Genomic DNA, 23129 nt, shown 5'->3' on the forward strand with positions numbered 1-23129 from the left:
AGACAGCATTTTGGCTGGTGTAGACTCACAACTTTGGAATGGACAAAATGCATACAGCATTAATAAATTTAATTAAAAAATTTTTTTTATTCAAAACCGACGTCGGGATTTGGTTTGTGAGAGCGTCTGTGTTGAATGGAGAAGCTGCATCCCATGTTCAATCTGATGCCTCTGTCTTTCTAAATGGAGGGAGAGTAACTGGGTGTGTACATGTAAGCGTGTAAAAACTGCAGATACTAAGATTAACAGCAACAGTATTTTGTCTCTATCCGCCATTGTAGAAATTTATCTCATGTAAACAATAACGTAGCCACAGCGTGATGTCAAAAACGGCGCACACTTTTGACGTTGCCTGAGTAAATCTCCGTTTTCCTCGTCCTTTATTTAAAAAAAAAAAAAAAAGCAGTCAATGTGTTATTTAAATTTTTCATTTATTCTAATAGTTACTGTAAAATTCTCCTCTAAGAGATTCATCTTGACCTTCTTGCAGGATTAAAGCTCAAAAATGAGTACACACACAAGATATAATTCATTTCTTTATGCTTGTTAGGCAAAAATGAAGAGACAGCGCTGACAGTCACAAGAGACGAAGAAGAACTCAGATACCAGCAATACTGAAGTTTTCACAACATCACTTGAGTATTGGAGGTAAATGGCAAGTAAGGACCACGTCAGGGTGGAGTTCACAGATTATTTTTTCCACTATGAAGGTGCAGGTTGTGAGTAGTGAGATCATCTAATGTCATATAATCTTTAGCTTGAGATCCATTATTCAGGTGCCCAGTGACCAAAAGTTGATAGTCAGAAGGGGGAGACATTGAGCTACAAGTGAGCTGTGTAGGGTGTAGGTGAGATTTTCTGTTCTGTTGTTGGGTTACCACATCTTAGTTTCACTGTACTTCAGCATGTGACAGTTCACTATTAGTGATGTCTGATTGTCAAAGTATTCATTCATTTTGCTGGAATCCTTCACTTGCCCCTATTCCTAATTATATCCCTCCATGTAGTTTTTGACCACATTAATCTCACCTTCCTCTGTCTCTTTCTCACACTGCTGCTGGGACTACGGTCCCTCCTGCTGCATTTCACCATGGCTGGTGCTAGCAGCAGCAGCCTCTTGAGCCCATGAGACCTGGTTACCGCCACTTCTTCCACACTAAACTCTGTTCTAAAAGCTGTGTGAGCATACAATCAAGGCAGGGCCCGATTGTTTTAATAGATTTGATTGAACAATCCTTTGACTGTAATGAAAATGAACCACTTACAAAAAATAAGCATCAAAATATTGATGAGCATATTTTCCTTTTAGCAAATTCCATTAACACAAAACCCAAATAATTTCTCTGAACACTCTTCCAACAACCACACCAACCCATCCCACTGTACCACTGCATTACATGTACTAAATCAGTGCTCATCCAAAGATTGATATGCAAAGGAAAGCTGTCAGTCCTCTTATTAAAATGATCTTGTTTGAGATATCACATGACCCAATTTTCCTTCCTACTTTACATCATTGTGTTAAAGCTGAAAGCTGTGTCCATTTCCAATGTGAGCAAGTAAAGAGCAGTAAAAAATAAAATAAAATAAAAACAACAGAAAAAGATGCAGAATCAGAAAACAAACAAAAACAAAAAACAGATCGTGTATAAAAAATAAGCCAAGAAACCAGAGCTGGTTAAAGGCACTCAGATGTTTGCATGTTAAATTTGTAGCTCCTGGTATGTTATATGTCAGGGTGTGTGGCTGGTGGGATGTGGACCCAATTGGAAGACTCAGAAGAGAAAGAGTGAACTCAAAACCAAGTTTTATTTCTGGTAAATCACAGAAAAAAACCTACAACATACAACAACAATCACCAAAGTAAAACAGGAAGACAGACACAAATGAATGAGGATGTCATAGTTCTGGGTTGTTGACCCAGTGTTTGTGTTTTGGACGTATGAATCTTGTTTGTTTATTGTTTTGATCTTGAATAGTGAGTTATAGTTCTTAGATTAGTTTTCTTGTGCTTATGAGTTTTCTGATTATGTTGTTTATGCCTTGTGATTCAGGTTAATTGTAGGTTGTCAGATTTCCTTTAATGTTCCCCTTTCTGTCTTGTCTCCATGTTTATTTATCTCTCTGTGTCCCTCGCTCTCCCGCTCTCTGTCTCCAAGTTCTTAGTGTTTCCAGGCTTACCTAGTGTTTTTCCAGTTGAGTTTTTCACGATTTGTTCCTTTTTCAGTTTGGTTTTCTTATTTTTGCCATTTTTGACAACCAGCCTGGTTAAACGGCTCGCCTTCTTTTCTCCGTGTGTCTGCATTTGGGTTGTCCCCTCTGCTCCACATGCTGCCCGCTAATTGTGACAGGGGAGAGAAGACTAACTTTGCACATGAAACACAGGAGGACAAAACACAGACCTGAACAGAATAAACTGAACACTACTTAAACAAGAAGCACTGAGACCGCTGGGAGATAAAGCAAAAATATAAACAATACAACGTATAATACAAAAGGAGTACACCTCAAACACAAATGATCCTCAAAACCAAAACAGAACCCAAACTGTTCTCAGAAACACTGAGTCCAAAACCCTGTAACACCTTTAACACTACAGGCAAAATAACACACATCTATCCGGGCCACAGATGCTTGAGATTCAACACAAAACAAGATCTTTTATTTCTTCAAAAAGACATGCTTTACCTATCGTGACTAACTCCCAGTATGTATGTGGTGTAGGCAGTTTCAGGAGCTCTTCAAACCTGATTACTGTGGACACCACATAATCAATTCATTTTTATTTTAGCATTAATTTTAAGCTCTGGGTATATATATACCAGTTTGTTTTTAAACAGGAGGAGGAACCTCTCAGAGATAAGCACTGTGACAAAGACCCCACAATCTCTTTAATCTCCAGCCTCACCCCGCAAAAAAAGTAAATAACAAAAAATGCCTTTTTACCAGGACCAAGTGGGCCGAATACCACTGAGAAGAGAGCGCTCCCAATAGTTGGTAGAGGTAGACTGTGAAGGGTTTCCATTTTCCTAAAACTGTTGTAAATACTGTAGTTTTCTGCTTGTTTAAGAGGGACCACCTTGAGTTCCACGCTTTGCATGAGCACTCAGTGAAGATGATTTTTGTTTTTTTGTTTATCCCAAAGGCAAATTTGCATTATGGATCCTAACATTAAAGGGAAGAACAATCTCTTGTGATTCAGCAACTGTGCACTTATGCTTTTCTTTCCTCATTTTGATATGAAAACTGAAGATGCATGTGGCACAGTCATTAAATACATGTGATTAACAATATCTCTCTCTGGTAGTATATCTCATGCAGAAGTGGTTGCCACAAACCCTTTTTAATTAACCCCAAATCTGAATAGAATAAAGGGTTTAAATGCATTCTTCCTCACACTTGAAACAAAAATGTTTGCTACATAACAGGATATCCTGAGTACTGTGTTTGTGTCGGGCTGCAAATAGAAGCCAGTTGGTGAAACTTTGGACCAAGATCTTTCAGTGTGTCCTGAAATGAATCCTCTTCAGAAATAATGATTGCCTCCAGGTCTGAGGTGGTGTCTGAGTTCCCCTCCTCTGCATAGATGTGAAGCTCATCGTCTCCTAAGTCCACTTCTTTCTTCCGGAGTGAGGTCACTGCCTGAAAATTTTGCAACATGTAAATTAGTATTTTTTGAATGATACATGCTCATATGTTTTGAATAATGCAGCATAAGAGATGTAACTTACTGAACAGATTACGTACTGAAGCCGTTTAACCTGCATGTCATTAGACTCCATAGCACAGCTCAAGTTTCGTTTTCGGACAACGTTCATATTGCCCATGTCTTCAAACTGCACACAAAAGGTTCACACATTTCTTCATCTCTGACTTCAAAGTAAAAGATTACAAACACAAATCTCTGGTGTTCTACCTGATTGCTGCTGTCATAGCCAGTGGTTTGTGAAAAATTCCAGTTTGACTGAAATTTAAAGAACACAAAGATATAGTTATTATTTTCAAATCCTTTTGTAAGACATCCTCGATCTTCTGTGGGTGTGTACAACCTGGTTTCCAGTGTAGCTGTATTGGCTTTCTCTTCTGGAATTCCCAAAGCGTGGGTGGATGGACCTCTGTGTAAAATCCTGTTGAAAAGGATGACAAGACCAGGAGATGATCTAGAGAGGATACTGTTTATCACACTTTCAAGGGATGCTTTTACAAAAGTACATGCTCCATGAAAGAATGACCTACCCTTCTTGGCTTTTTGAGTTGACTCCGAAAACTGCCAAAATTTGGAACATCATTAATACCCATCGTTGCCGAATATCTTTCATTTACCATCCCATTCAGTGGAATATTGAGATTAGGGTGATTATAGTACTCCAAACCATCAGGTTCTTCCATAATAGTGGCAAGAATCTTTAAAGAAAAAGAAATGGTTTACTGATATTTGCCTTAAAATGGGTCATTGGCATGTATGCAAATGTTTCTAAACAGTGACCTCGCAGTTGTCTCCTGGTGCCTCAGTGTTTGATTGGAGGAGGATTCCTCCAGAACGATCTTCAGGCTCCATAGTGACGAACTCTCTTTTGGTCGAGATGGTGAATGCCAGCAGCAGCAGAACTGTCAAAGAGTAAAATAAAACTTATACTGGGTTCTTAGAGATGTTAGCACACATATCACAGTTCTCCTACACTAAAGTAAATGCTGTGTTCCTTACATAGAAGTAGTAAGAGTGAAGAAATTATTATGCATAAAGCATAAGGTCCAACTTTTATTTCAGAGTTCTGGCGAATTCGACAGTTTGGTGTCACAGTGCAGCCACATACAGTCACACTGAGGTTGTAAACTTTAAATGCTCCCTGCATGTCGGAGATCTTTAGATGAATTGTATGTTGACCAGGGTACACACCGGGCTCCTTCACCAGACCAGCTGTGTCACCTTGAAGAAATGATCACAAAATAATAGGATATTTTAGGAGTCTTGGCTTTTGTGCTTGTTTTTCTGTAATATGTCACTAAATACACACAGGATGTTTCTACCATAGTCAGGATTCAGTCTCCATTTTCCTTCAACATTTCCCAACAGTTCAAAAGTGAAAGGCCCTCCATAAGGTGCTTCATCTGGGTCAAAGGCCTCGATGTTGGTGGTTGTGGGGGCATCAGACACACACACATCCAGGCTGTCCACTGTTAGCTGTGGCACATTGTCATTCTGGTCAGACACATGGATATGTAGTGTAGCTGTTCCTGTCATTGGTGGTATACCTGTCCAAGATGCAATAAATGTAGTAAAAAAAAGAAGCTGGTTTTTAGATTTTTTGCTTGTTTTTTAAAATTCAGAGTGTGTGTTTACCTTTGTCAACTGCATACACTAAGATGGTGTAGATGCCGTTAACAACGTGTGGAGATTCTCTGTCGGGCGTCTTTATCATTGTGATGTTTCCTGTGAGGGGATCCACCGTCACCCAGCCAGCAGGATCATTTCCTACCTTGTAACTGTGGACAGATTCAGTGCACTTAGACAGAACTGAACAGCTTCAGATCAATGTTCAGAGATGTTTAATTAAATAAATCGCTTACACAAATTCTTTGGAATAACTGGAGTCAGGATCCACAGCCATCACTTTATCAAACCAGGTTCCAACAGGTACGTTCTCCATCACCATGACCTCTTTCACCGTCATGCTGAACTCAGGAGGGTCGTTGGTATCCTCCACATCAATGGTGACTTTCACAGACTGAGGTTCAGCTGCACCAGAGGGATCATGGCCTTTAATGGTGTCAACTTTCCAGAGGCCTGAGGGCGTCCTCTCTTTTACTTCACAGGAGTAATACGGTGCCTCGTTTTCCACTGAGATCAACAGCTCCCTCTGTGCCCCATTCTCAAAGTCTAAAGGCTGAAATTATACAACAGTGTTGCAAAATCCCAAAATTTTTATTTGTGAAATTCAGAAGCTATTTTCAGCATCATTATATAAGAGCATAATCTTTGTTAGCCTCAACAGCAGGTTTGACAAATATATATAAATTACAGAGAAGTTGAGAAGGTAATTACAGAGAAACTGCGGTTGTCATTGTAATGAATGGCATGTAGCCAAACTCCACTTACTTCAACTACTGTCAGGATCCCATCATTAGTCTCTAAGTCTGTTAGTATCTGGAAGTTCTCTCTCTCGTCACCATGTACGGTGTATCTGGCTCGCCATCCCGAGGTGTGAGGGGTGTCTTTGTCTGTCACATGCAGCCTCAGAGGAGAGACCCCAGTCTCAAGCTCTTTCACTTTACCAGTGCCCTGTTGTTTGAATACAGAGTGTATAAACCTGTAGAAGTACTCCCTGGTACTAGTACAAAACATGAAATGTATACAATTTCTTCATCTATGTTTATTGATATTACAATTTATGCAATCATGGAATCAGTGTGGTTGATTAACAGTGTTTATATTCCTTGTAAAATTATGATTTGGTGATTATATGAAGTATGGACAAGTAATTGCATCCATGTTTTAGGCCTTAAACTCAGTATAAATGCAAGTGAAATATGATTTTATCTGCATATTTTATTCTTTCCACCTTTCACAATTTTTCAGTTTACCTCAGTTTTCTTTTCTTATGTTTATATTTTGACTAATCGATGCCACATCACCATTGGGTCTTACCTTGTTCTGTATACACTACACATCAGTATCAGATTACAGGTGTGAAATTGCTGAAACACGTGCTGTTTGGAGTTTGCAACACCAACTGACTGCCTACCGTTTGACCGCTGATGACTGGAAGGTGGTTGTTGCCATTCCCTACGTGAATTACAACAGTGGTTGAACTGGACAGTTTGACTACTTCACCGTGGTCTTTGGCCTCCACCACTATTGTAAACTTTTCAGCCACCTTAACACAAGCAAATGAAGAGTTTTACATTAACAGACAAAAAGAAGAATAAAGAATTAATACTATTCTCTATATTTCTTCCCAAAGGAGTTGGACCACTTGTCACCAAATGTAGCTTACAAGTAATTTTATGTAGTACAGGAAAATAATTTGTTCATTGGAACGAAAGCACACATGAGAAAGCACTCAAAGCAAGTATTCATATCTGCGTAAATGCTTAGTTTTACTTTGTCTCATCAGGTAAAGAGCTAGCCAAACAGGAAATACCACCGTTCTTCTTACTCATCTTTAAAGTGTTTCGTACTCCTGACATATCAACAAAAGTCTCTTACCTCATAATTTAAACATCCTTTGAATGAGATGTATCCAGACTCATCAATGATGAATTGAGTGTCTCTAACATTTGGAGACACAGATTTGATTTCATAGTGGAAGGTTGAGTTTAGTGTTCCACTCTTGTCTATGTCGGTCGCATGCACTTTCAAAAGATTGGAGCCTGTTGGGAAATGATGACTCAAACTAATAAGTGTATTTAATAATAACTGTGTAATTAAGTTCAAATCAAGAAGCATTTGTTGTTTGTTTGTTTGTTTGTTTGTTAGTTTTACCTTGTGTGGATTCCTGAGGAAGGTTAATCTCATACAGATCCCTCTCAAAGCGTGGTGGATTGTCATTGATGTCCTTTATAGAAATCTGAATTCCTAACCTGGTGTCAATTGATATGTCCATTTTTCTGGCCTCAAATCTTAGCTAGATGTCAAAAGATATCATGAAGAGTTAGTTACAGTGTAAAGACAAACATGATAAATTGTTGAACATTGGGAATGTAGTGTGAAAAGTCATAATACAAATATTTTTCAGTTCTCTGACAAGAAAATGTGTTTTAAAGATGTTTTAAAGATGTTTTAATGTGAATATTTTACATATTGAGTATGAAATCAGGGAAAACCTCATATTTACAGAGGATAATACATAATTTGATTAGAACTCTAATTTGTTTATCCTGCAAACTCATTAACAGTGACTACTCCACAATAACAGATTTTCACAGTCACTGTGAACAGAAATACTGCAGCATCTCTGCATGTTGGAGTTTAACATGTGTCGAGTCTAACCTCAAGTGCGTGCCACTTCTCATAGTCCACGGCCTTGTGGACGTTCAACATGCCAGAGTGTTCGTCTATGGAGATGACTCCTGTCGGCTCCTCGTCCACCCCTTGTCCATGCAGTTCAAAGTATATTCGATATTCCCTATCAACACTCACCTACAACACAACAGCAAATGTTCGTAAGGTCAGTTATGGTGGATACCACGGGTATTTACTGGCAATTAAATTAAAATGAAAGTTCCTCCCAAAATTAAATTGATTATTTTTGTATATTAAAAAAAGAAAGAAAGGACAAAATACACATTTGAAACACAAAATGGCTCGTGGACTGTTAGTGGATTTTTCTTTTTTAAGCAACTGATCATAAATGGACAATGCTGTATGCTTATTTCCATTACATTCAAGAGATGTTCTAAATCTCTACAGCTAATGTCATACAAAGTGGGCAAAGTCCAAAGTAAAAATATGTCATTTCGGATTTGTCATTATTGTTTTATGAAATTTGGAAATGGACATTTTCTGCTTCAATTTCTCACCTTGCCCAACTCATATGGGAATGGCCCTGGATGACCCTCCTCAATCTCAAAGGAGTCAATAATCCACGCCCTTCTGTGACGGCTCAACAGCTCTGAGTTTGTTGCACTTGACAAACAATAAACCTGGAAGACAAAGCAGGAATGTCAGGGTATGGTTATAGGCTTTAGCTTTAATTTATGTGACTGTGGAACTTTAGCGCTTTGTTCTATAGTTGGTAAACAGGTTTTGATAAGGTGAGCGCACACACATATTTCTATTGATATGCAAAGGCATTTTTCCTGTGTGTAGCATGATAAGAAAAATGAAACCATTTCAAAGGAAGTTTCTCACTTTTATGGCTCATAACAAACCCTTAACTCCATTTTAAGCAATCTAAAAACTAAAAACAAAAATATATTTTGGAGGATTTGTTTTTGTTGTCTATAAGAAGATTTCAGATAACATCTGTCACGTGGCATCTGTCATCTGTTATTATGTGGCCATATGACAGATGACGAGTTCGACACACAAGATTTGCTCACATAATCAGCACATACTTTTATAAGAAATAAAATATAACAGAAATGTTACATACCAACAGGATGAAGCGCAGCATGATTCTTGTTCAGTATATCCAGCTCAGAGTGAGTGAGGACTGACTTTTTTCAGAGTAAAGAGACCCGGTCCTCTGCTTTCCACACCCACATACACAAGTGCAAAATCCAGTCTGTGTGTGTGTGGTTTCAGACCTGCCTTTCCACGGAAGAAGCTTTATAACCTTTAATACGTCATTGTTTGTTTGTGAACTTTTTATAATAACTGAACAACACGAACTTTGATCTTGCTTTTCAAATGCTTTATAATCTCTGACCCTCAGTGTGTATTCACTCAAAAATCATCACTCATGTGTGAAGAAGATATTATCTTCCCGCTTTTTCTGCATTTGATCCTTGGAATCCAACCAACATTATAAAGTCTCTGCAAACTGTGACTGCTTCAGAATCCTTTAGTGATACACACCCCCGTCTGGTGATCGAGGATTCCCTGAAGTACAATTTTTCAAAAACTTGAAATATGTGAGACATTTGACCTCACGGCTTTGTGCCAAAGAGTCAAACACGTACTTGGTGTTATTAAAACACAACATGACAACAATGATAACACTGAAATTTAAAACAGGAAATAAAATGTGAGTTAAATCTAGAACAAACTCAGTCTAAAAGTAAAAGTCTGGTTTTTTTAGTCAGTCATCCACTTCAGCATTCTCTCTCAGTGGACTTTTTCACTTTTCAAACTGTCATCTGACTTTTTCAAACCTTAATGCTCAAATGTTTCTACAGCAGAAAGTGGTTTGCTGCAGAAAGGAATGATTGGTAATGTCTTTGCTGCTTTTAGAGGAAACTTGTACTCTTCAGACTCCACACTGATTTATGAACTCCTTTTAAAAACAAACTGAGTTGAGCATTCTCAGTCTTCGATTTTTTAAAAACCAGCCATGCCGTGTCACAGTTCTGGGTCATTTAACCCAGCATTTTGAGTTTATTGTATGTTTGTGATTCTTTGTGTTATATTAATGGATTGCATTTATATAGTGCTTTTCAAGACCCTTGTGCCCTTGTGTTTCATCTCCGTTTTTCTGTTCCCATGTTCCCCTCCTTGTGCTTCATTCCATGTCTCCCCTGTCTGTCATGTGTGTTCTCGCCAGCCCGTCATGTCTCTCACCCTCTCTATCTCTTCTGTCTGTCTCATCCCCATGCCTGCTTCTTTCCTCCGGCCCCATGTCAAACCGTCTGTCTTAGTCTGTGTTTCAGCGTGAGTCCTGTTTTATTTTGACAGTCTCTCGTCCTATGTTCAGTGTGTTTAGTTTTGCTTCCTCTGTGTCATTATGTCTATTCATCCCAGCTGTGTTCCCCATGTGTTTCCACTTCGCTTGTATATATTTTGTGTTTTAGCCTTTGTTCATCGGCAGGTCATCTGCTTATCATGCTTATCAATAGTTCATGTTTCAGGTTTTCTTTCCCAAGCCCAGGTTTTCATGTTCCATGTTCTTAGTGTTTAGTTTTAGTTTTCCCAGTTTAGGTTATTCTTAGTTTCATCTTAGTTCCCTTTTGCCCTTTGTTTTGCATGTTTTTCTCAGCCTCAATAAACGGCTCGTTTTTTTGTTCATTTCCTGCCTCGAGCGTCTTCTTTTTGGTCCACAGTATTAACACAGGGTCTGCCGCCACAGCCCTCTGACATGCTGAGGTTGGATCCAACTGTGAAACTAATCACATTGCACACTATTAACCTCTTAATCACAAAGAGGTCACATAAAATTAACAGTGCTGTACTACTGGAAACGTCCAGATGAACAGAATCATCTTTTTGGGATTTTCCTACCTGGATGATTGAGCATTCATCAAGATATCTCACAGACGTATCATAAGTTACAGGTCAAAACCATTGGTATTTACTCTTACATTATACATGAGTTCAACTCTCTACCTGAAACTCCTGAAGGAGAATGTACGGACATCAATTTATGCTCTGAAGCTCATGTGCACATAACTTCAGTTATGCAGCAGGACAATGATTCAAAACACACCAGCAAGTTCACCTCCTAATGGCACAAAGAACAAAACAAAATCAAGGTTATGGTGTGGTCTGGTGAAAGTCTAGACTGAAAGCAGATTTAGAGGCTTTAGCATTGTTCATGTTCAAAAAGCATGTAGTGTGGCTGAATGCAGAGGCCAAATTCCTTCACAGTAACGTAGAAGACTCATTGAAAGTTATCACAAATGTTTGATTGCAGTTGCAGTTTCTGCCAACAGTGGCTCAACCTGTTATATTTAGGGGGCAATTACTTTTTCCACACAGGACTGACACATTTAAGTGTGAAAAATATGCAAAACAAATTTCAACTTACTGCAGAAAGCAAATGCACACGCTTGCTTTGAGCACTGTCTCGTGCATGCAGGTTCTAACAGTGCATGCATTAAAATGGTGCATCTGGGTTTTAAGACTTGTTTGTGTGAATGACAGCAGATTTCTTGCAAGAATCACAGAAATTACACAAGTTTTCCTATAATAAGCAAAGACTATACCTGTAATACAATAATCTAATAGTAAATTTTGTGCACAATGATCTAACTAACTAAAATAAAAACAACTCTCTGGTGTTCTGCCGTCGTGGGTGCCGTCATTGTCAGTGGATATTAGATTTCACGTTATCTGATATATGAAGAAAAACATAGAGAAAAGAAACCAACACTGCTGCCCCAGTGACCTGGACCAGATAAGTGAAAGAAGATGGATGGATGGATGGATGGATGGATGGATGGATGGATGGATGGATGGATGGATGGATGGATGGATGGATGGATGGATGGACAAAAGTATTTTTCTCCTTGTGTAGAATGGTGCATTTCAGAATCCACATGCATGGTTCCCACCTTGGGCTCCTGCAGCGACATGGCATCCCATCCGGTAAGGTTTAGTTGGATCATCATTTTTTTTTCAATAGGATAATGACCCCAAACACACCTCCAGGTTGTGTAAAGGCTATTTGACCAAGAAGGAGAGTGATGGAGTGTTGTGCCAAATGGCCTGGCCTCCACTGTCACCTGACCTAAACTCAATCAAGATGGTTTGGGATGAGGGTGGTTATTTCAAAGAATCTAAAATATATTTTGAGTTATTTCACACTTTTTTGTTTGCTACATAATTCTGTATGTGTTCATTCATAGTTTTGATGCCTTCAGTGAGAATCTACAAAGTAAATAGTCATTAAATAAAGAAAAACCATTAAGTGAGAAGGTGTGTCCAAATTTTTGAGTGGTAGTGTGTATCACAATGCTCCTATGGTGAAGCAAATGCCGTGTTCCTTACATATAAGTAGTAAGAGTGAAGAAACTGTCATGCATTAAGCATAGTGGCCAACTTTTATTTCAGAGTTCTGGCGAATTCAACAGTTTAGTGTCACAGTGCAGTCACACGGAGTCACACTGTGGTTGCAAACAGCTCCATGTATGTCAGAGACCTTTAGATGAATTGTATGCTGACCAGGGCACACTTTGGGCTCCTTCACCAGACCAACTGTATAACCTTAAAGAAATGATCATAAAGTGGTGTGCTTGGCTGTCATGTATATAGAAGCCAGTTGGTGAAACTTTGGACCCAGATCTTTCAGTGCATCCTGAAATGAACCCTCTTCAGAAATACTGATTGCTTCCAGCTCTGAGGTGGTGTCTGAGTTCCCCTCCTCTGTATAGATGTGAAGCTCATCATCCAGTGAGTCCCCTTCTTTCTCCTGGAATAAGGTTAGCTTCTGTAAAAGGTGGAACATGTCAAAGTCAAATATGCCTACAGTGATTTTTTTAATGGTACAAGCTCATGCATCTTTAATAACGCAACATAGGAGATGTAACATACTTAAGAGACAACCAACCTGAAGAAGCTGCATGTCATTATCCTCCGTAGCACAGCTCAAGTTTTGTGTTCGGAGGACGTTCATATTGCCCATGTCTTCAAACTGTACACAAAAGGTTCACACATTTCTTCATCTCTGACTTCAAAGTAAAAATTACAAAGACAAATGTCTGGTGTTCTACCTGATGGCTGCTGTCACAGTCAGAGGTCCAGTTTGACTGAAATTTGAAGAACACAAAGATATAGTTATTATTTAAGATCCATTTGTAAGACATCCTCAGTTTTCAGTGGGTGTGTACAACCTGGTTCCCAGTGTAGCTGGAATGGTGGGACAGGCTTTCTCTTCTGAAATTCTCACGTGGTGAGTGGATGAAGCTCTGCTTCATTTCCTATTGAAAAGGATGACAAGACCAGGAGGTGATCTATAGAGGATTCGGTTTATCAAACTCTCAAGGGATGCTTCACAAAAGTACATGCTCCATGGAAAAATGACCTACCCTAGGTTGTGAGTGTAAGCTGTGAAAACTGCCAAAAGTCACCCTTGCTGAATGTCTTCCATTTCTCATCCCATTCAGTGGAATATGGAAATTAGATTGATTAAATTGCTCCATACAAACAGGTTTTTCCATAATAGTGAACGGAATCTTTAAAGAAAAAGAAATAGTTTATTGATATTTGCCTTAAAATGAGTCATTGGCGTGGTTGCAAATGGTTCTAAACAGTGACCTCGCAGTTCTCTCCTGGTGCCTCAGTGTTTGATTGGAGGAGGATTCCTCCAGAACGATCTTCAGGCTCCATAGTGACGAACTCTCTTTTGGACGAGATGGTGAATGTCAGCAGCAGCAGAACTGTCAAAGAGTAAAATAAAACTTATACTGGGTTCTTAGAGATGTTAGCACACATATCACAGTTCTCCTACACTAAAGTAAATGCTGTGTTCCTTACACAGAAGTAGTAAGAGTGAAGAAATTATTATGCATAAAGCATAAGGTCCAACTTTTATTTCAGAGTTCTGGCGAATTCGACAGTTTGGTGTCACAGTGCAGCCACATACAGTCACACTGAGGTTGTAAACTTTAAATGCTCCCTGCATGTCGGAGATCTTTAGATGAATTGTATGTTGACCAGGGTACACACCGGGCTCCTTCACCAGACCAGCTGTGTCACCTTGAAGAAATGATCACAAAATAATAGGATATTTTAGGAGTCTTGGCTTTTGTGCTTGTTCTTCTGTAATATGTCACCAAATACACGAAGGATGTTTCTACCATAACCAGGATTCAGTCTCCATTTTCCTTCAACATTTCCCAACAGTTCAAAAGTGAAAGGCCCTCCATAAGGTGCTTCATCTGGGTCAAAGGCCTCGATGTTGGTGGTTGTGGGGGCATCAGACACACACACATCCAGGCTGTCCACTGTTAGCTGGGGCACGTTGTCATTCTGGTCAGACACATGGATATGTAGTGTAGCTGTTCCTGTCATTGGTGGTATACCTGTCCAAGATGCAATAAATCTAGTAAAAATAGCTTAGATTTTTTGTTTGTGTTTTAAAAGTCAGAGTGTGTGTTTACCTTTGTCAACTGCATACACTAAGATGGTGTAGATGCCGTTAACAACGTGTGGAGATTCTCTATCAGGCGTCTTTATCATTGTGATGTTTCCTGTGAGGGGATCCACCATCACCCAGCCAGCAGGATCATTTCCTATCTTGTAACTGTGGACAGATTCAGTGCACTTAGACAGAACTGAACAGCTTCAGATCAACGTTCAGTTAATGTTAATTATAATTTTTCTCAGTCAATTTGGTGCAGTTATTCCAGCAGAACAGTAACTTTCACTACTCTTATTTTTCCAGGTATTTGCAGCAACACATGGACCATATCAGGCGAGTCCTGCAGCCCAAGAGGAAAATAAACTTTTTGTCAAAGCAGAAAAGTGTGACTTTAAAAGCCCGACTCCCTCTCACACTAGTTTGTGCCAGAGACCAGTAGAGCACAGCACGTCAATGTCTGCGACAATTCTGCCTCCCGGTAAAGTGAGCCCATCTCAGCGAGCCTGATCCTGGCACGGATCCGCCCAGTCGCACCTTTGCTCCACCAGCTGCTAGGTCCCAGGTTTCACAATGTGTGCATGCCTATAAACTCGCCTGCATCCACGGTAAATCCCACTCTCAGCCTCCTGCCTCCCTGCCTGCTCCCATTGCCCTTAACTGGCCACCCCCCAACTAAAAGCTTGAGACTGCCCTCCTGTGTGTCACATCTCAAAATCCTGCGTCCTGGAGCTCTCAGGTCAGTTGGGTCAAGTACGCACACAGCACGCTCACCTCCTCAGTCATGAGGCTGTTGCCATTTGAAGTGTCTTTAGGTTATCAGCTGCCTTTTTTCCCCCAACATATGGGAAGAAGATTGTGGTCCATTCCTGATTTTTTGAGAGTTTAGACTTAAAACATGACTTTTCTCATGTTAGAATTGCACCAAATTGATTGAGAAACTGTAAAACCATCCCTTACAGAAAGTCTTTTGCACGACTGGAGTCAGGATCCACAGCTGTGACTTTATCAACCCAGGTTCCAGCCGGTACGTTCTCCATCACTGCGACCTTGTTTAGGGTCACGTTGAACTCAGGAGGGTCGTTGGCATCCTCCACGTCGACAGTAACCTTTACTGACTGAGGTTCAGCTGCACCAGAGGGATCATGGCCTTTAATGGTGTCAACTTTCCAGAGGCCTGAGGGCGTCCTCTCTTTTACGTCACAGGAGTAATACGGTGCCTCGTTTTCCACTGAGATCAACAGCTCCCTCTGTGCCCCATTCTCAAAGTCTAAAGGCTGAAATTATACAACAGTTGTTAAAAAAAATCAGTAAATTATCATTTGTGAAATCCAAAAAATATTGTCAGCATCATTATATAAGAGCATAATCTTTGTTAGCCTCAAAAGCAGGTTTGACTACTATGTATTAATTACAGAGAAGTTGAGAAGGTAATTACAGAGAAACTGTGGTTGTTATTGTAATGAATGGCATGTAGTCAAACTCCACTTACTTCAACTACTGTCAGGATCCCATCATTAGTCTCCAAGTCTGTTAGTATCTGGAAGTTCTCTCTCTCGTCACCATGTACGGTGTATCTGGCTCTCCATCCCGAGGTGTGAGGGGTGTCTTTGTCTGTCACATGCAGCCTCAGAGGAGAGACCCCAGTTACAAGCTCCTTCACTTTACCAGTGCCCTGTTGTTTGAATACAGAGTGTATAAACCTGTAGAAGAACTTTCCAGTGATAGTACACAATTTTGAAATATATACATTTGCCCTTCTTTATCTTTGCTGATGTTATTATTTATGCAGTCATAGAGTCAGTGTGGTCTATTAACAATGGTTGTAGTCCTTGTAATAAATAATCATTTTATAAAATACTTACTTGGTGGTTACATGAAGTAGGGTTAATAAGAAGAAGCACTCTGAGCAGTTTTAAGGGAATAGTATTATATTTTGTATATATTCATTTTGTTTTCTTTGTTCTTATTAATAGAAGTTTGTACTGCAGCAAAATGAGCCATGGCTCTGCAGAGTGATCGCACGAATAGCTTTTTTGTACTAAAAAGTTCATGTCTTAAGAATCTCACGGTTAGTTAGCGTGTAACAATGAACCTGAACTCTCGCCTTATACATATGGAGTTACTTGTTATCAACATTCAAATAAAATAAACACTACTAATAATGTCTGAGAGTTGACACCATCTGGTGAGATCAATAGATAGGCAGCGTACTGGCTGGTTGCCTCAATACCTGAGCGCCTTAAACACTACAGGTAATATGTGACAAACTACTGCTTAGGCAGCCCTCGAGCGCCTCTAACTGTACTAATAACGTCTAATTGTCACATAAGCTAAGACAATCAGATTAGGTTAGCAAGACAGATGTTTACTTTGATAACACAAAAATGATGTAGGAGTAGGTAGAAACAGATCCTGACCCTCCCCTGTCTGCTGCTATCAGCTTGTTTAGTTCATCCACTTGGGTCAGATTCACAGATGTGGAACAGAATTAATCACACCTCAATGCACCCTGTCACTTTTGTACACCATGACATACTCGTCCTTTTATTTTTATATGTATATTTATATTTATACCTATATCCCTATATTTATCTTAATATGTATCTGTCATAACTCTGTTTCTACACTCATTTTATATGAGTGCTTGTTTTTTGTTGTATATTTGCTGCTATGACAACTCAGTTTCCCTCTGGGATTTACAATGTTTGTCTGATTCTAATGCATAATAGGGACTGATTTGTAAATTATTGGAGAGGAATAACTTGAGCTTATTATATAATATTACACTACAGTATAATTCTGACTAACTAGTCAGCTCATTCGCTTTCTCTGGACAAGACTTTGTTTAAAGATAGAACACAGTTTAGGGTTAACTTGAAAGAAAACCACATGTGAATGCTATTGTCCCTTCGGTTCTCCCCAGCTCTCTGCTGAGGTTTGTTTTCTCTCTCTTTCTCTCTCCCTCCTCTTGCTTTCTGTTTGTTTTTTTTCATATTACAGTGTGGTACTCATTGTGGCTTCCCGCCTTAGGCTACATGCACCTGCCTGCAATGAGTTTACCTGTGACTCATGTGCTCACCTGGCAGCCTTCGCTGGATCGTTGCACTCTCTAGTTAGTGAAGCCCTGGCTCCTGTGACAATGTTTTCTCTCCTGTTGTTTTCACCTCTCGATTCTAACATTGTTCTCTTTTCACTGTGCAGACCTCCCCTTTCCCCTGGACCCCTGGAGCCCCATTCCCCAATCACACATTTGTATATAGCACTTTGTGGTTATTTCACTGTAAATAAACATGAACTAACTCCAGTCTACTCCAGTGAACATGACAGTGAGGTCAGAGGTCAATTGTGACATGATATTTAGATACAAACTAAAATGTGATATTCAGGATACCGATATACCAATATCATTTCCTAAAACACAGCAAATTTTAAATCTAAATAATTTTTATTTTAAAGATAAAATACCTTTTATGAAGGTTTGACCTCATTTGCCCTTGAAAAAAGGTCAGAGATCCAAAGTAACGTGAAAATTACAAAATAATGTTCCCTATATGCTGTCAGTACAAAGAATGGCAGTAAGAAACAGTTCTAAATACCTCTGTGTAACAGGATTGTCATTGTGACCTTTAAATCACTCGATTGACCTTGAAGAAGAGGTCAGAGGTTTAACACAGTGTAATATTTTAAATCCTTATAAGGTCCGTCCTGCATGTTGTTAACATGACCCCACAGCCTACAAAGATTTATAAGAATTCATTCAAAACTTTTCAAACTATCAGAATGTAAGAATGCGAGCAGTACCAAAAACATAACCTCAATTTATTAGGCCTGAAACAGATTGTGATGCAACATAAATATGATTTATTGTTAATTTATTCCTTTTTTAACCTTTGATTTTTTTTCAGTTTAGCTTATCCTGTTAAAGTGGTTCATCAAAAATTTAAGTTTCACTTGATAGTTCTGTATACACTACACATCAGTATCAGATTACAGGTGTGAAACTGCTGAAACACGTGCTGTTTGGAGTTTGTAACACCAGCTGTCTGCCTACCGTTTGACCGCTGATGACTGGAAGGTGGTTGTTGCCATTCCCTACATGAACGACAACAACGGTTGAACTGGACAGGCTGACTACTTCACCGTGGTCTTTGGCCTCCACCACTATTGTAAACTTTTCAGCCACCTTAACACAAGCAAATAATAAAGACTTTTCACTTATTCATACAGTATTAAAGTATTCATACTAGTCTATCCTCTTCATTTCCTCCTAAAGGAGTTAGACCATTGTGGAAAAAGTTGACTGATATTTGAATGTATTACAGGAATGCTCTTTATTATGTGGAAACTTGTCTAACTTTCGTAGTTCACACAAACAAGCCTTAAAACCCACATGCAGCTGTTCATGCACTGTTACAATCTTTACATACATCACACAGTGGTCAAAGTAAGCATGCGCATTTAAATACTGCAGTAAGTTTTACTTTGTCTTATCAGTTACAGATCTAGCCAAACAGGAAATGCCACCGTTCTTCTTACTCATCTTTAAAGTGTTTCGTACTCCTGACATATCAGCAAAAGAGTCTCTTACCTCATAATTTAAACATCCTTTGAATGAGATGTATCCAGACTCATCAATGATGAATTGAGTGTCTCTAACATTTGGAGACACAGATTTGATTTCATAGTGGAAGGTTGAGTTTAGTGTTCCACTCTTGTCTATGTCAGCAGCATGCACTTTCAAAAGACTGGAGCCTGTCGGGAAATAATAACTCAGACTAAGTATGACTCGGTGTATTCAATAATCAGCATGTAATTCAGTTCAAAGGAAGAAGCATTTATATAGATTTTATTTTACCTTGTGTGGATTCCTGAGGAAGGTTAATCTCATACAGATTCCTCTCAAAGCGTGGTGGATTGTCATTGATGTCCTTTATAGAAATCTGAATTCCTAACCTGGTGTCAATTGATATGTCCATTTTTCTGGCCTCAAGTCTTAGCTAGACATCAAAAGATATCAACAAGAGTTACTTACAATATAAAGACAAACATGATTAAATACATGGACATTGGGAATGTAGTGTGAGAAATGATAAAACAGATATTTTTTCAGTTCTGTGAGAAGAAGTTTAAAATGTTTAAAAGATGTTTTCAGCTTTTTTGGACATCAAAAGTATGAAATCAGGTAAAACCCCTTATGATTAACTGACAGAAATGTAGCAAAATCTTAAAATCAGCTTTTTCCCCACAGAACACATAAATAGTTTGGTTAATAAGCATGAGCGTGTTTATTCTGTAAACTCATTAATAGTAACTACTCCACAATAACAGATTTTCATTGTCACTGTGAAGAATTTTACACGAACAGAAATTCTGCGGCATCACTACATGTTGGTGTTTAACGTGTGTTAATTCTAACCTCAAGTGTTTGCCACTGTTCATAGTCCACGGCCTTGTGGACGTACAACACGCCAAACTCTTTGTCAATGGAGATGACTTCCGACGGCTCCTCATCCACCCCTCGTCCATGCAGTTCAAAGTATATTGGATATTTCCTATCAATATTCACCTACAACACAACAGCAAATTTTTGTAAGGTCAAATTTTGGAGTTATGATTTGAATGCATCGCTGGTAAATTTTGACAATGAAAAACATGATTAAATAAAATGATGTGCAGGTATCACAGCAATGTGACTGTCAAGACAGTTTATCAGTTTACTGTTTTTTCATAGTAACAGTATTTTGTGGTAATTGCATTAAAATTAACGTTCGCCCATAAACTAAATTCACTGTTCTATTTGTGCCACAAAAAGAAAATAAAGAAAAATTAAGAATGTATGCCATTAGAAAAGATGAAACTGTTTACAAAAAGGATTTTTTTTTAATTGGTCATAACTGGAAACTGGAATAACTGGTCATGGTTTCTAGAAAGTGACATTGCTGCTGAGTTTCTCAAATATTTTTTTTTAATGGAGCTTTTAATATAACAGCACAAGTGCCATTTAGTCCTGTAGTGTTGTCCAAGATTGAGACAATGTTGGCTAATACCTCCCACCCACTCCATGACATACTGGCTAGCCACAGGAGCACGTTCAGTGAGAGACTGAGATTACCAAAAAGCACCACTGAACGACACAGGAAATCATTCCTGCCTGTGGCCATCTCCCTGTACAACTCATCCATACACTGTAAACACTGCAATAGTTATATCCTTCTTTTCTACTCTGTAATATTCCTGCCAACATTTTTGATATTATTTATAATTCCTTATCTATAATCAACCCACAAAATTTCCTCAGGGATTAATAAAGTATGCTGATTCTGATTATATTAGAGAAAATGAAAGCATCTGAACAGCCAATACAAAGAAAAGTGGCCCACACCAAAACATAAGTAGCACTAACGGTAAAATTGGAAGCTTTCTCTGATTGAATTTCTCACCTCACCCAACTTATATGGGAAGGAGCCTCGATGGCCCTCCTCAATCTCAAAGGAGTCAATAATCCACGCTCTTCTGTGACGGCTCAGCAGCTCTGAACTTGTTGCACTTGAGAAACAACAAACCTGGAAGACAAAACAGGAATCGAGTTTAAAATGTAAGTAATTTATGTGAGTGGGAAAATGAGCTTCCTTTGTGGCTGGTAAGCTATATCTGATAAGATGCACACACAAGACATTCTGGAGAAATACATTCTGTAATATAAAGAAAAACACTTCAGACTGATTTTTAAAACTCATGAAAAACTTTAAATCAATTTTAAGAAATGTCAGAAAACATTATCAAAAGTATCTTTTTTTCCTTAAAAATAGTGTTTGGATAACATTTGTCACATGGCCACAAAAGCATTTTGACAAACAATGTACGATAGATGAAGAGCTCCATCAGGTCACACGAGACTCTACCAGATATTGGGTTGTATAAAAAAAGAAAATGTAAAAGAGTAAATGTTGAAACGTACCAATAGAAAGAAGCAGAGCATGATGTTCGTTCAGTACGTCCAGCTTAGTGAGGACTGACTTTTTCCAAAGAAGAAAGACCCAGTCCTCTTCTTTCCACACCCACACAGATAACTATAACATTTATTCTGCAGTGTGCATGTATATACCTGTCTTTCCAGGGAACCCGCTTTTTACCCTCGTGTTTTGTTCCGGACAAAATTTGAAACCACAAATACCACAAGTTTCGATTTAAAAGCTTCACCTCCTTAAAAAAGCTTTTTAAGCTTCCACAACTTTGTCCACAAAAACAATTTAAAGACATAAAATCAATGATTCTGCTCCAGAAATTTTACATGTTGTTACAGGTGATTCGCTTTGACAACCATGATACAGGAACAAGACGTCGTCAACAAAAGAAATTGCCAATGATAAAAGAGGTTTAGGAGAAGTGTGTGGAATGCCAGCCACTCATCTATATCCCACGTCCAAACGTCACAGTGGATGTGCATCTGGTGGCTTCTAGGGGATGCTGCCCTTTCAAATAGTACATGCCTAGAAAGCACTGTGAATATGGCATAAACAAATGGGCAACAATGTGGTCCCAGAACAAGTTATGCCTAGAACATATAGGCTTATTCTGAATCAAATGAAGTTTGTAGTTCTGGAGCTGATTGCAGGTCTCCAGGACATAAGAAAACTAATTTTTGACCGGGAACACAAAATTCTTTATATGAGATGAACACAACATGAGGGTTAATACATACAACCTCATTGGCCAAATCTCTCTCTGGCAGAAAGAGGTTTGCTGCACAAAGCAGCAGTGATTGATGATGTCGTTGCTTTCTGCATCAAAGTTCTTTCAAGGCAAACTTCTCCTCCTCAGACTGTACACTGGTTCATGAACTCCTGTTTTGAAAAACGGATTTCGGGAATTTAACCGTTGTCATCTTTGTTTTTTTAAAGCATGATAAGCAGGAGTGCATTCAACTGTGAAACGAATCACTCTGTATGCATTGCACGCTGGTGTGCTATCACTTCTGAATCAAAAAGTAGCCACAAAGAATCCTTTTGTGATACACACCCCCGTCCCTGCTGGTGATCGAGTATTGCCTGAAGTATCATTTTAAAAAGCTTGAAACACGGGAAACATTTGAACTCGCAGTTTTCTGCCAGAAAGTTTTTGTGCCAAAGAGTCAAACACGTGCTTAGTATTATTAACGGGTGTACTCTAAAGCAGAATGTGGCAACAATGACATCACCGACAAACAAAATAGAAATAAAAATTTGAAATAAAAAGTGAATTAAATCTAGAAAAAACTCTAATGGATAAGCTGTGCGTGTTTGAATCATTTATCCAAGTGTCATCTGATTTTATAAAACCTTGCTGCCCAAACGTCTCTATGACAGAAAGCGGTTTGCTGCAGAAAGCAGAAATGATTGGCGATGTCTTTGCTGCTTTTAAAGGAAACTTCTCCTCAGACTGTACATGTGTTTACAAACTCCTTTTTTCAAAAAACACAGTTGAGCAATTTAACCGCTGCCATTTTTGTTTTTTTTTTTAAACCATGACAACTGAGGGTGCATCCAACTGTGAAACTAATCACATTGCATGCTGACATGCAATCACTTCTGAATCACAAAGTAGCCACACAAAAATAAATAGTGAAAACTTGAAAGTAGCTAGTTGAGTTAATGTCTCCAACAGTTTTATCTGTCTTTTATTTGTCTCCTG

The 23129-nt window shown here is 38.8% G+C and overlaps 2 protein-coding genes across 2 annotated transcripts; both read right to left on the reverse strand.

Annotated features, from left to right (window-relative positions):
- Positions 1-1790: 1790 nt before the first annotated feature.
- LOC116327110 (cadherin-like protein 26) lies at positions 1791-9214 on the reverse strand. Its single transcript, XM_031748594.2, has 17 exons — positions 9096-9214; positions 8521-8643; positions 7991-8140; positions 7484-7625; positions 7208-7371; positions 6744-6875; positions 6098-6280; positions 5569-5885; positions 5342-5484; positions 5029-5253; positions 4706-4927; positions 4487-4608; positions 4237-4404; positions 4050-4127; positions 3917-3964; positions 3732-3836; positions 1791-3642 (listed from the first exon to the last, which is right to left on the reverse strand). The coding sequence occupies exons 1-17, from the start codon at positions 9114-9116 to the stop codon at positions 3418-3420; spliced, it is 2568 nt and encodes an 855-aa protein (XP_031604454.2). The 5' UTR covers positions 9117-9214; the 3' UTR covers positions 1791-3417.
- Positions 9215-12397: 3183 nt separating this feature from the next.
- Positions 12398-21438, reverse strand: LOC116327098 (cadherin-like protein 26). Its single transcript, XM_031748575.2, has 17 exons — positions 21418-21438; positions 20900-21022; positions 19876-20025; positions 19315-19456; positions 19048-19211; positions 18511-18642; positions 15949-16131; positions 15417-15733; positions 14479-14621; positions 14176-14400; positions 13853-14074; positions 13634-13755; positions 13405-13551; positions 13210-13296; positions 13090-13125; positions 12927-13010; positions 12398-12806 (listed from the first exon to the last, which is right to left on the reverse strand). The coding sequence occupies exons 1-17, from the start codon at positions 21436-21438 to the stop codon at positions 12597-12599; spliced, it is 2508 nt and encodes an 835-aa protein (XP_031604435.2). The 3' UTR covers positions 12398-12596.
- Between the last annotated feature and the right edge of the window lie 1691 nt (positions 21439-23129).

This window comes from Oreochromis aureus, linkage group 5 (assembly GCF_013358895.1).
Source record: "Oreochromis aureus strain Israel breed Guangdong linkage group 5, ZZ_aureus, whole genome shotgun sequence".
NCBI classification, from domain to species: domain Eukaryota; kingdom Metazoa; phylum Chordata; class Actinopteri; order Cichliformes; family Cichlidae; genus Oreochromis; species Oreochromis aureus.